This window comes from Mustela lutreola, chromosome 2, assembly GCF_030435805.1.
Source record: "Mustela lutreola isolate mMusLut2 chromosome 2, mMusLut2.pri, whole genome shotgun sequence".
Lineage (NCBI taxonomy): Eukaryota > Metazoa > Chordata > Mammalia > Carnivora > Mustelidae > Mustela > Mustela lutreola.
The window spans coordinates 71,887,588-71,901,335 of record NC_081291.1 but is presented as its reverse complement, the minus strand read 5'-3'; the positions used below and the strand labels follow the sequence as shown (position 1 = coordinate 71,901,335).

Here is a 13,748-nt window from a genome sequence, read left to right as displayed (position 1 = left end):
GACTTTAACACTCCCCTCACTGAAATGGACAGGTCATCCAAGCAAAAGATCAGCAAGGAAATAAAGGCCTTAAACGACACACTGGACCAGATGGACATCACAGATATATTCAGAATATTTCATCCCAAAGCAACAGAATACACATTCTTCTCTAGTGCACATGGAACATTCTCCAGAATAGATCACATCCTCGGTCCTAAATCAGGACTCAACCGGTATCAAAAGATTGGGATCATTCCCTGCATATTTTCAGACCACAATGCTCTAAAGCTAGAACTCAACCACAAAAGGAAGTTTGGAAAGAACCCAAATACATGGAGACTAAACAGTATCCTTCTAAAGAATGAATGGGTCAACCGGGAAATTAAAGAAGAATTGAAAAAAATCATGGAAACAAATGATAATGAAAATACAACGGTTCAAAATCTGTGGGACACAACAAAGGCAGTCCTGAGAGGAAAATATATAGCGGTACAAGCCTTTCTCAAGAAACAAGAAAGGTCTCAGGTACACAACCTAACCCTACACCTAAAGGAGCTGGAGAAAGAACAAGAAAGAAACCCTAAGCCCAGCAGGAGAAGAGAAATCATAAAGATCAGAGCAGAAATCAATGAAATAGAAACCAAAAAAACAATAGAACAAATCAACGAAACTAGGAGCTGGTTCTTTGAAAGAATTAATAAAATTGATAAACCCCTGGCCCGACTTATCAAAAAGAAAAGAGAAAGGACCCAAATAAATAAAATCATGAATGAAAGAGGAGAGATCACAACTAACACCAAAGAAATACAAACTATTATAAGAACATACTATGAGCAACTCTACGGCAATAAATTTGACAATCTGGAAGAAATGGATGCATTCCTAGAAACATATAAACTACCACAACTGAACCAGGAAGAAATAGAAAGCCTGAACAGACCCATAACCAGTAAGGAGATTGAAACAGTCATTAAAAATCTCCAAACAAACAAAAGCCCAGGGCCAGACGGCTTCCCGGGGGAATTCTACCAAACATTTAAAGAAGAACTAATTCCTATTCTCCTGAAACTGTTCCAAAAAATAGAAATGGAAGGAAAACTTCCAAACTCATTTTATGAGGCCAGCATCACCTTGATCCCAAAACCAGACAAGGATCTCACCAAAAAAGAGAGCTATAGACCGATATCCTTGATGAACACAGATGCGAAAATACTCAACAAAATACTAGCCAATAGGATTCAACAGTACATTAAAAAGATTATTCACCACGACCAAGTGGGATTTATTCCAGGGCTGCAAGGTTGGTTCAATATCCGCAAATCAGTCAATGTGATACAACACATCAATAAAAGAAAGAACAAGAACCATATGATACTCTCAATAGATGCTGAAAAAGCATTTGACAAAGTACAACATCCCTTCCTGATCAAAACTCTTCAAAGTGTAGGGATAGAGGGCACATACCTCAATATCATCAAAGCCATCTATGAAAAACCCACCGCAAATATCATTCTCAATGGAGAAAAACTGAAAGCTTTTCCGCTAAGGTCAGGAACACGGCAGGGATGTCCATTATCACCACTGCTATTCAACATCGTACTAGAGGTCCTAGCCTCAGCAATCAGACAACAAAAGGAAATTAAAGGCATCCAAATCGGCAAAGAAGAAGTCAAATTATCACTCTTCGCAGATGATATGATACTATATGTGGAAAACCCAAAAGACTCCACTCCAAAACTGCTAGAACTTATACAGGAATTCAGTAAAGTGTCAGGATATAAAATCAATGCACAGAAATCAGTTGCATTTCTCTACACCAACAGCAAGACAGAAGAAAGAGATATCAAGGAGTCAATCCCATTTACAATTGCATCCAAAACCATAAGATACCTAGGAATAAACCTAACCAAAGAGACACAGAATCTATACTCAGAAAACTATAAAGTACTCATGAAAGAAATTGAGGAAGACACAAAGAAATGGAAAAATGTTCCATGCTCCTGGATTGGAAGAATAAATATTGTGAAAATGTCCATGCTACCTAAAGCAATCTACACATTTAATGCAATTCCTATCAAAGTACCATCCATCTTTTTCAAAGAAATGGAACAAATAATTCTAAAATTTATATGGAACCAGAAAAGACCTCGAATAGCCAAAGGGATATTGAAAAAGAAAGCCAACGTTGGTGGCATCACAATTCCGGACTTCAAGCTCTATTACAAAGCTGTCATCATCAAGACAACATGGTACTGGCACAAAAACAGACACATAGATCAATGGAGCAGAATAGAGAGCCCAGAAATAGACCCTCAAATCTATGGTCAACTAATCTTCGACAAAGCAGGAAAGAATGTCCAATGGAAAAAAGACAGCCTTTTCAATAAATGGTGCTGGGAAAATTGGACAGCCACATGCAGAAAAATGAAATTGGACCATTTCCTTACACCACACACAAAAATAGACTCAAAATGGATGAAGGACCTCAATGTACGAAAGGAATCCATCAAAATCCTTGAGGAGAACACGGGCAGCAACCTCTTTGACCTCTGCCGCAGCAACATCTTCCTAGGAACAACGCAAAAGGCAAGGGAAGCAAGGGAAAAAATGAACTACTGGGATTTCATCAAGATCAAAAGCTTTTGCACAGCAAAGGAAACAGTTAACAAAATCAAAAGACAACTGACAGAATGGGAGAAGATATTTGCAAACGACATATCAGATAAAGGACTAGTGTCCAGAATCTATAAAGAACTTAGCAAACTCAACACCCAAAGAACAAATAATCCAATCAAGAAATGGGCAGAAGACATGAACAGACATTTCTGCAAAGAAGACATCCAGATGGCGAACAGACACATGAAAAAGTGCTCCATATCACTCGGCATCAGGGAAATACAAATCAAAACCACAATGAGATATCACCTCACACCAGTCAGAATGGCTAAAATCAACAAGTCAGGAAATGACAGATGCTGGCGAGGATGCGGAGAAAGGGGAACCCTCCTACACTGTTGGTGGGAATGCAAGCTGGTGCAGCCACTCTGGAAAACAGCATGGAGGTCCCTCAAAATGTTGAAAATAGAACTGCCCTATGACCCAGCAATTGCACTATTGGGTATTTACCCTAAAGATACAAATGTAGTGATCCAAAGGGACACATGCACCCGAATGTTTATAGCAGCAATGTCCACAATAGCCAAACTATGGAAAGAACCTAGATGTCCATCAACAGATGAATGGATCAAGAAGATGTGGTATATATACACAATGGAGTACTATGCAGCCATCAAAAGAAATGAAATCTTGCCATTTGCAACAACATGGATGGAACTAGAGCGTATCATGCTTAGCGAAATAAGTCAAGCAGAGAAAGACAACTATCATATGATCTCCCTGATATGAGGAAGTGGTGATGCAACATGGAGGCTTAAGTGGGTAGAAGAAGAATAAATGAAACAAGATGGGATTGGGAGGGAGACAAACCATAAGTGACTCTTAATCTCACAAAACAAACTGAGGGTTGCCGGGGGGAGGGGGTTTGGGAGAAGGGGGTGGGATTATGGACATTGGGGAGGGTATGTGATTTAGTGAGTGCTGTGAAGTGTGTAAACCTGGTGATTCACAGACCTGTACCCCTGGGGATAAAAATATATGTTTATAGAAAGAAAAGGTAATCAATACAACTGCAAACTAAATTTTAAAAAAAAAAATAAATGACAATAATAGGATATGTTTAAAATTACTTAGAGAAAAAGTTGTTTTGCAGCACTTTTTTTTTTTAAAGATTTTATTTATTTATTTGACAGACAGAAATCACAAGAAGGCAGAGAGGCAGGCAGAGAAAGAGAGGAGAAAGCAGGCTCCCTGCTGAGCAGAGAGCCTGATGCGGGGCTCAATCCCAGGACCCTGTTATCATGACCTGAGCTGAAGGCAGAGGCTTTAACCCACTGAGCCACCCAGGCGCCCCTTGCAACACTTTCTTAGTAAACTACAATTTTAAAACAACTTGTGTAACATTCTTATTCCCTTATTTCACCTTTCTCTCAGCTTCTGTTAAATATGGTAGATTTTGTGAGGGAGGAGAAAGCTAGATAATCTCATGTAACATTAATACATTTTATTGTTCATTTTCAAAGCCATTAGCATGGTAGAAACAATCCCAACTTCTTATTTAACACAAATGAAGGACTCACATCACTCTCTTCCTTCTTCTAGTTTCCCTTTTAAAGGATGGGTCTTCAGGAATTATATGCTGAAAAAAGAGGATATTATTCAAATGTAATATGAAAAAACAAACTCCCCTTGAAACACTTGAGAGACAGTCAGGCTTTATACTGTTTTTTTTTTCATCCAGTATTTTGTTAACACATTAACCCCAAGTGTGAAATACAAATTAGATGGGTTATCTTACTTACTCATAGTTGAGTAATGTAATATGCACATGCTTTTGAATGTTTTTTGTTGTTGTAATGACTGTTTTATTGTATATTAAAATTAACTGGTAAAATTCACTCCAGTTCCCTGGGCTAATTAATGATAAGTAATGCAAACTGCATTTTATATCTGGGAAAGATGATTTTGAAAGATACAGGCACTCGGCTATAGAGGTAGTAAGAATAGTATGTACTTCCTTTCTTCCCCAAAGGCTGTGGCTCCACAGACTCCTCCATTTCCATACCTTTTCTGTGGGTGTGGCGGTGGTGGTGATGTGGGCTTCGGATCACCCTCAAACGGTCCTGTTGAAGGCAGCTCGAAAGCAAGAGAAAATTAATGGACAGACACTATAACTTGTCAAAGTATCTAGAGCTACAAAGCTGTTACACTGATCTCAGTACCTAGACTCCTCAGCCAAAATGTAAAGGTGAAAAGTCATGAGGAGAGGGACCCAGTCCTGGCCTCCCTCCGCGGTGCCCCCTGCAGGTCACACCATTCACGCCTTCACTCAGCAGACACTTCATGTGCCTTCTGTGTTTCATAAACAGGACTGTAAATAGAACATAGGGCGGTATGGAAGGAGCAGATTTGGAAGTGATATATATTTGGTGAAATTGTAAGTGCTGATTATAATTCTTCAGTTGCCAGACTCTTAAATTATACCTTTGAATTCCTCAAAGGAGCAAGCACTAAGTTGAAAATCAAACCCATTTTCAAAATCACAGTATATCCTGCTGGTATCCCTTATGTCTCTATTTTCATTTGGTACTTTAAAAAGCACAGAAATTATCATTCTCCGGAGTATAATAATAGAGCTTAAGCCTCTACCAAATAACTAATAGATGAACTATGTTAATAAATCAGTGTTTAGATGAACTAAGATTCTTTTACATCATCTGAGAAGTAACAAGTCATTAAGTAACAAGCTGTGTTTTTAGGTTTCCCTTGCTGGGGTTAGGAATTCAGGTCCCTGACTTGTCCTTTTCAATGGTATCAGTCCTTGTGTAGTAAAACTTTTTCTTTAATCGGCAGTATGTCAAGGAATCAGTTAAGGGGCTCTTACCCTCTCTTCCAGGACAGCTCCTGCAGCCTCTGACTGCCATCGGTCTCTCCGCTGTCCCATCCACTTGCCCTTTTGCTACCACAGCTTGCTCTCCCAATTCCGAATGTAAGTCTATTGGAGGGATGCCAGGGTGGCTCAGCCAGTTAGGTGTCTGCCTTCTGCTTAGGTTAGGATCTGCAGGTCCTGGGATCAAGTCCTGTGGCTGGCTCCCTGCTCAGCGATAAGCCTGCCTATCCCTCTGCCTGCTGCTCACCCTGCTTGCGTGTGCTCTCCTCTCTCTCTCTCTCTCTGACAAATAAATTAATTAAATTAAATAAAAAACTCTATGGTATGCTTCTGCTCAAAATCCTTTAGCCTCTCCAAATTCCAGAGAAACCCCGGCCCACCCCCATGGCTGTTTCCAGCCTCATCTCCCTGGCCAGATCCTCTCTCTGACCACATGGAAGTAACCAGGTTCCTGGGTCACCCAGATGGTTTTGCCTCTGCACACTCTTCTCATTCTGCTGGCTCCCTTCTTTCTGTCCAGCTTGTCTTCCTGGAAATGTTCCCGTCCTCGCTTAAGCCTCCTGGGTCACCACCACAGTGAAGCCCTCCTTTGTACTACCTGTGGTCACAGTTTACTTATTTGTGTCCTGGAATAGCCACAGCCAGCATGTGGCTTCTGTTTCCTTAGTACCTAGCTTGTGGCAGATATGCGTGGAAGAGCGACCTTGCACCCGTTGACTGGCAATTCCATCTTTGTGTGTTCCCACAGTGCTCCTCGAGGCAGCTGCCTTCACCTAACAGGATCCTGAGGGACACGCCCTGTCCCTGGGCGTCCAAGAAGCGCAGGGAGAAAAGTATTCACTTTGGGGTTAGAACACCCGCAGTCAATCAGGCAGTTTCCTTGAGGTCAAGGGACCTTATGCAGCATTCTAGGATTTATGAATCTGAGGCATGGGTTCTGGTCTGTTCTCCAGCGCAGAGAAGCCATGCAAGCCTGGGCTTACTTCAGGGCCCTCCTGGCTAAACTTGAGGACTTGGACCAGGCCACCCCAGAGGCCCCTCTGTTGCCGTAGGGCAGCTTTTCCAGGGAGACTAGCAAGCACACTGCAGGGTGGAGCAGCCCAGGCTACTCCCCTAGCATTCAAATGATAGTCATGAGATCTGATGGCATCATCCTTTAAAATGCCAGTACTCCCTAAGACGGGCGAATTTGGAATATTGTAAATGGAATTTTAGTGTTCATCGTTTTTGCTTTGGAGTTGTTAATTTTACCTTTCTAAGAGGACACAGTTCAACTCTAAGTCACTGGGGAGATAAAGAAGCAGTTGGCTTTGGGGAGAGACTAACAGAACTGACTTCAGAGTGCATTCTGCACATTTTGACTGTCATGAATTGAGTGCCACGAGATTCATCACATGAGCCCCTCAGTGTTATAAGTAACCCAGGCTCACATCAGCCATGATGCATGTGCAAGATACAGCCCGCCAGGTGCTAATAACTTAACAGCATTACAATGTGACTGTTGTTTCCAAATCAGCAACAAACAGGTGTTGATGGCTCCTTTTTTGCCTCTAAGATTTCATCATTAGCTCACAAGGTTTAAAAATGTGGTCACAATCAGTTTTAACCCAATACCCCCAAAGTTTTGAAAATGAGTTGAATGTAGCAAGTGAAAGCATACGCATATCATCTGCTTTGGGTGTTTCATCGTGTTTCTGAGCAGTGACAGCTCTGACTCAGCATGGACCATTTGCAGCCTGCTCCAGACACCACAGAGGAGGCCACACCAACCCCCAGGGTGCAGGAACCCCATGTCACCCCTCACCCAGGAGCACCCTTACTGTACCACTTAGCGGAAATTAGAGCAAAATTGTTTCCCTCTTCAGGCCCAAAGAAGTAGATAATTACCTTTGACAAAGTAGCTGATGATAATCTAACAATATTCAATAAACTTGTCAATAAATAGGTAAAAAGTATACATTCTAGGTTGAAATTCTAGTTCTTCGGAAAAAATCTACAGATTAAAAAGTATTAAGGAATAATTTGTCAATTTCTCATAAATTAACAGAAAACTTTGAATCTTCACGAAGTTACAACACAGTGGGTTGGTAAAGGGTCACTGGGTCAAAGTGACCATCCCTGGACCACATCCTGGGTCAAAGTGGACGTTCTCACATCCCACCTGGCCTCCTCCCTGCACACTGCTCTAGGAGTCCACAGGTACAACACCCTGTTTACCCCCAGGACTCCTCCAGGTGAGATTGCGTAGAATTAAAGTGTTTAGAGTTCACCAAAGGATAGAGTTTCTTAAAAATTAGAGCCATCAAAATCCTGAAAAACCAGGATCAGTTGCCAGAAGAGCCAAGCAACACAGCTTAAAATTAAAAGGATGGGTTATATTAATTTGCAGATGAAAATTGTAGCATAGATTTAAAACATATTTTTAAATCTTTATTTATTTGGGGGTGCCTGGGTGGCTCACTCAGGTAAGCATCTGCCTTCAGCTTAGGCCATGATCCCAGGGTCCTGGGATCGAGTCCCGCATCAGGCTCCCTGCTCAGTGGGGAGTCTGCCTCTCCCTCTGCCTCTGCTCCTCACCCACCACTCATGCTGTCTCTCTCTCTCAAATAAATAAATAAATTTTCAAAAATCATCATTTATTTAAAGCTATAAAATGTTTAGAGATCATTTCTGCTTAACTGTTTCACATACTTAATGCATCAAGAAAAAACCAAAAACTTAGCAGGCCTAAAACAATACATTTAGTATTTCACAGTTTCCATGGGCACAGCTTAACTCGTTCCTCTCAGCAAGGTCTCAGCAGCTGCAGTCAAAAAGCTTGTGCAGGGCTTTGGTCTCATCAGAGTCTCAACTGGAAAGGGATCTTTAGGCTCTCTGCAGTTGTTAGCAAATGCATCTCCCATGATAGACTGTGAAGTTCCCATTTTCTTGCTAGCTATGTGCTAGGGTTTTGCTCCTTGCTCCTGAAGGCCACCCACAGTTCCTTCCCATGTTCTTTCCATAGACCTCCACAATATGGCAGCCTGCTTCTTCAGAGTCAGCAGTGAAGAGTCCACTTCAGTCTCTACCTTCAGAGACAGCCTATTCCCTTTTTTAAAAAGACTCTCAATTTATTAAGTCCAGCTTACTCAGGATAATCTCTATTATGGTTAACTTTTTTTTTTTTTAAGATTTGTTGATTTTTTTGGTGGGGGAGGGGTGGCAGAGAGCAGGCACCACACCCAATATGGGGCACAGTCTTACCACCCTGTGATCATGACCTGAGCTGAAATTAAGAGTCAGACACTTAACAAACTGATCCACCCCAGCGCCCCTCTTTTGGTTAACTTAAAAATCAGCTCATTAATTATATCTGCAATATCTCTTCACTTTTCTCATATAATGCAACCTATCACGGGAGTGACATCCCATTACCTTTGTCATATTCTGTTGATTGGAAGCAAGTTCCAACTCCCATTCATATTCTAGGAATGGGAACTGTCCAAGGCATGAAACCAGGAGATGGAAATCATTGGGGGTAAGCCCTAGGACATACCTTAGGGTATTCACCACAGGCACTCAGTGACTAGTTATTAAGTTGAAAGATCCTTGTATAAGGCTATGGTTTGGAATGCAGAACCCATGTTCTAAGATGGAGAGGATGATCAGTTGTAACTAAGTTTATAGGTGAGCTGACTAAGCCCATGTCATAAAGTGTAGCCAATCTAAAATATCACTATGCGACTTACCTTGTGCTTAGAGTAAGATCGGGGTGTGTGCTGTGCTGGAGAAAAACTTTTTCACATCTTCTGGGGGAGTAGGGGGCTCCCATCCATCAGCACCTCACCACACCCACTCTAGCCCTGTTTGGTGAGAGGCCACATCTGCTGCTCCCTTTCCCACATACCTGGAGCAGCCCAGCCCTCTTGTGCTGTCCTCAGCACCTTGCTGCCACACCCCCACAGGCCCAGACTAGCCCCAAGCTCCCCAGGTGCCCAGGCAACCTTTCTTCTGCTTCACTAGTCAAAATCATCCCCTTTGGTAAGGCTCATCCCACTGATGTTAGACTGTGCACCTATCTTGATTGACATCTGATAGATGCTGAGTGTCACTGTGTTTTTCTCCAAAATTCAAAATATTTTGTGGCACCCCTGTGAGTTCACTGCAGTGCTCAAGGGTGCCTCTGTGCACAGTTTGAGAACTGTCTCTACCTGGTGCAGGATTCCATCTGCGTGGAGTACTCACTGTTTGCAAGCCCCAGGGTTCGGGGCAGGGGAAGCAAGTAGAGGAAGAAATATGCCACCAAATGGCTTGAAAACTGAGCAGGATGAAGGAGAAGCTTAGCAGACCTGGTGGGGGAGGACAGAGAAGACACATTCCATCCTGGGTTGGTACGGAAGGCGGCAGCTTGCCTTAAGACAAAACATATGTCAGCCATGGCACAGCGTTTCCTGATAAAGAGTCCCTCTCGTATGTCTGTCACTAAACTGTGGATGAGGTCTTGTTTAATCTGCTGATTTGTTGTAGAGCATTTGCTTCCTGTTGGAGGCAACAGTTGTCTCATTCTCCTCAGTGAGGACACCGAGGTGTGTTTTTAGATGAACTTCACGAGAAGGCATGTAACTGTATGTCCCTCCTCAGCACTGCCTGCCCTGTGGAGCTGGTGGGGCCCAGGGTGGAGGGCAACTGTTGGACAGAGAGCACAGGAGGAGGGCGTGCCCTTGCCTGGGAGCCAAGGGAATCAGCACCCCAGCACACTGGGAGCCAGTTCACCCTGGAGCCCTTTGTGCACAGCTCTTGTTACTGACACGAAGTTTTAACACTTACAGGGTAATACTATGTGTCATTTAGGTGTAACACATCTAGGGGAGAAGAACCACATGGGAATGATGAGTACCAAATCCAGAGGAGTGTTCCTTTTTGGGGGAGGAGGGTGGAAGATGAGGTTCAGAGGGGCTGTCAAGGTGGAATCCATCATATTAGCAATGTCCATTTCTTTTCTTTTTTTTAAGATTTTATTTATCTATTTGACAAAGAGAGAACACAAGGGAAGGAGAAGCAGACTCCCCACTGAGCAAGGAGCCCGATGTGAGACTTGATCCCAGGACTGTATGATCATGAAGTGAGCAGAAGGCAGATGCTTAACCGACTAAGCCACCCAGGCATCCATTTCTTAAGGAAGCTGGATGGTGGGGCAGTTAGAGCATTCTTTCCAACACCATGTGTTTGTGCAGTAGTTTGTGATTTTGAATAGGAAGAGTAATACTTTTAATTTTATAGATTTGTGAGAATTAGATTTTTTGTTTGTTTGTTTATGTTCATTTGCTTTAAGGAAAACCAGGAATTGAGCAGGTATGCCTGGGGGTCTGTCTCTTGTTTACTGAGTTTTACAACCACTGAACTGAGGGAAAAGCCTGTTCGGAGATATTCCAGGCTCTGTTTGCCCACACCAGTCTGTGCCCACAGCCCTTGCTTTCCCCGGGGGCACAGGGGCCCCTTCTTAGAGTCTGTGCAATTGCAAGGTAGCAGTGCCCGAGCCCAGCATTTACTCCAGATTATGCATCAGCTACACCTGGATTTCACAATGTGATGGCTTCTGGACCCTTCAAAGAATGAAAGGGAAAGGTTAAGAAATATGGGGATATATTTCTATTTTTATCTATTATGCTATTACTGAATGTCCTTACATCTATGGGAAGGACTGTATTCTGTAATTAGAACAAAAAAAGCAATCATGTAGAATTGTTCCAGTTTCAATTCATTAATTTCTCCAACCTGAAAAAAAATTTTTTTTTGTGATACTTCATTTTGCCTGAGGCAAATTGAACCATGAAACTACTGGTTTGTGAAATGATTGAACAAATTAAGAAATGTGTGTAAACAGCCAGACCAAAATTAACAAGAGAGTCTAACAGCATAAGCAAAGGCCTGTTGGCCAAGAAGCAAGTCTGTAAGTCCATTATAGCAGGCTTATTTTGCGTTTGCTTTTCCCTGCCTTTTTAAAATGTAATGTATCTTCACCCAGAGTGGTTTCATAACAGGACTTGAGCGGAGAAGGAAACATGAAATTTTGGAGTTCTTTATTTTGTTTTTTTAAGATGAAACTATGTTCTTCAGATCAAGAATGATTCTATGATGGAGAGTGTTTGATAGTGCTGGTTCTTTTGTAAATGCTGTGGCCAGCCTGTCTTAGCATAAAATACTACGGAAACTGAGACAAGCAGTCTGTGGGGCCAAGATTATTGATATTGTTTTTTTAAGATTTTATTTATTTATTAGAGGCAGTGAGAGAGAGCATAAGAGGGAAGGAGGTCAGAGGGAGAGGCAGACTGCCCGTGGAGCTGGGAGCCCAGTGAGAGACTCAATCCTGGAACTATGGGATCATGACCTGAGCCGAAGGCAGTTGCTTAACCAACTGAGCCACCCAGGCGCCTGATTATTGATACTTTTAAGGATCTCCCCCACCACCACCAAAAAAACAAACAAACAAACAAAAAAACCCTCTTAATATAGTTGTTTTAAAACAGTGCTCCAGGGGCACCTGGATGGCTCAGTTGGTTAAGCATCTGCCTTCAGCTCATGTCTTGATCTCAGCGTTCTGGGATGGAGCCCCACCTCATGTTCCAGCCCCACCTCGGGCTCCCCGCACAGTGGACAGTCTGCTCCTCCCTCTCCCTCTTCTCTCCCCCCATCCCTGGTCGTTCTCTCTCTCACACACAAATAAATAAAATCCTAAAAAAAAAAAAAAAAAAAAAAAATGCTAGTGCTCCTAATTACTGACTAGATAGGAGAATTACATACACATGTATACTTCTCATCAAAAAAAAAAAATAAAATAAACAAAAACAAAAACCACCAGATAGAGACAGACCCAAGCCTGTGAAATATGATTAAGGAAAACAGAAAAAGGCCTTGTCGTGATGGCTATGGGCTTGATTCTTGACAAAGTATGTCCTACTGAACCTGTGCTTTCCTGCATCCCTGGTCTTTGTGGAGCCCTGCCTCTGCCCCCTGCCTCCTTTACACAGAGCCATAGTCTTCCATGGCTAGAAGAGCTTTTAAAGACATGGGGATGAGATCACAGCCAGCCAGCCAGGTTTCTATATGTGGTAGCTCTGGTTGGCCTGGTGATTGCTCCACTTCTGCTTTCTGTCTCTGGGTATGACCTAGCAGATATTCTGTGGGAAGGTGAATCCATACATTCCCTAACACTTATTACCATCTAACAGGACTTCCCATTTATTTCTTCCTCCTCTAAAAACCATATTTAAACAAAAGGAAAAATACAAGAAAAGCATAAATCCATTTAAAAGTTTGGAAAACAAGAAAGTGTACCATCAGCTAACCAAAAAAGGTTGGGAAATTCCTGTAAAATAGGCAGTAGAAAAGAAAGGTTGACTGGGAACTGGAGCAAAGATGTTGCAGCCCCATCAGACACAGCCAAGTGCTGGTTGGTGAGAGCAGTCCCAAGCTGGTGGCCAGGCTAGCCAGAAAGGGAACCAGGACCGGGTGGCTTTAGGCAGTTCTGTCAAGAGAGCAGCACCTCCCCAGCAGGAGAAAATGCGTGGGAGGAGCTTTGTGACTGTGAGGGATGTCTAGGCTACTCTGGGCCTCCGTGACCCATGGGGAGAGGATACAAAGAATGCATAGTATCCCAGGATGGAAGATGCTTTTCTCATGTGGCTCCTAATGAAACCTGCAGGTCACCTACATGCTGCCTACATACATCCTGAAGAAAAACAGGCTCATTGGTGTATGTATACAGAGCCTACCCAGAGCACCTCCTCCCATCCAGGGAGAGAAAAGCCCTGGAAGGGGCCCATTCTTGTCACCTAGTCTTTGGTGGAGTATGTACACAAGGATCACCTAGTCCTTCTGATAGAAATGTGAAGGAACTACCTAAGAGCATCAGATATTTGAAGAAAACCAAAAGTATGAGAAAGACACCAGGATATACTACTGATTTTTAACAAAGACACAAATATGGTGCATTAGAGAAAGGATAGTCTTTTCAATAAATAATGTGAGAATAATTGGATATCCATATGCAAAAACAACAACAACAAAAAAATGAACACGGACCCATAACTTCGTACCAACATGGCTTGTAAACCTAAACAGAAAACCTAAAATTTTAAATCTTCTAGAAAAAAAGCAGGATAAAATCTTTGTGACTTGCATTAGCCAAAGATTTCTTAGATACAGCTTCTGAAGCATAGTCCATAAAAGAACAAATCAATAAATAGGCAGGTCATCAAAACCAAAAACACGCTTTTCTGAA

The 13,748-nt window shown here is 42.4% G+C and overlaps 1 protein-coding gene across 4 annotated transcripts in view; it reads left to right on the top strand.

The window, feature by feature from the left end:
• Positions 1–13,748, top strand: part of ANO10 (anoctamin 10) — a 236,668-nt gene that overhangs the window by 198,132 nt on the left and 24,788 nt on the right. Inside the window, exon 13 of one of the 4 annotated variants that reach the window (XM_059162277.1) lies at positions 5,495–5,587. The exons of the other annotated variants lie outside the window; for them this stretch is intronic. Within the exon in view, the coding sequence (XP_059018260.1) occupies positions 5,495–5,515 (21 nt within the window). The 3' untranslated portion in view covers positions 5,516–5,587. Of the gene's footprint in view, positions 1–5,494; positions 5,588–13,748 lie in introns of those variants that run through there. 4 annotated transcript variants of the gene reach the window in all.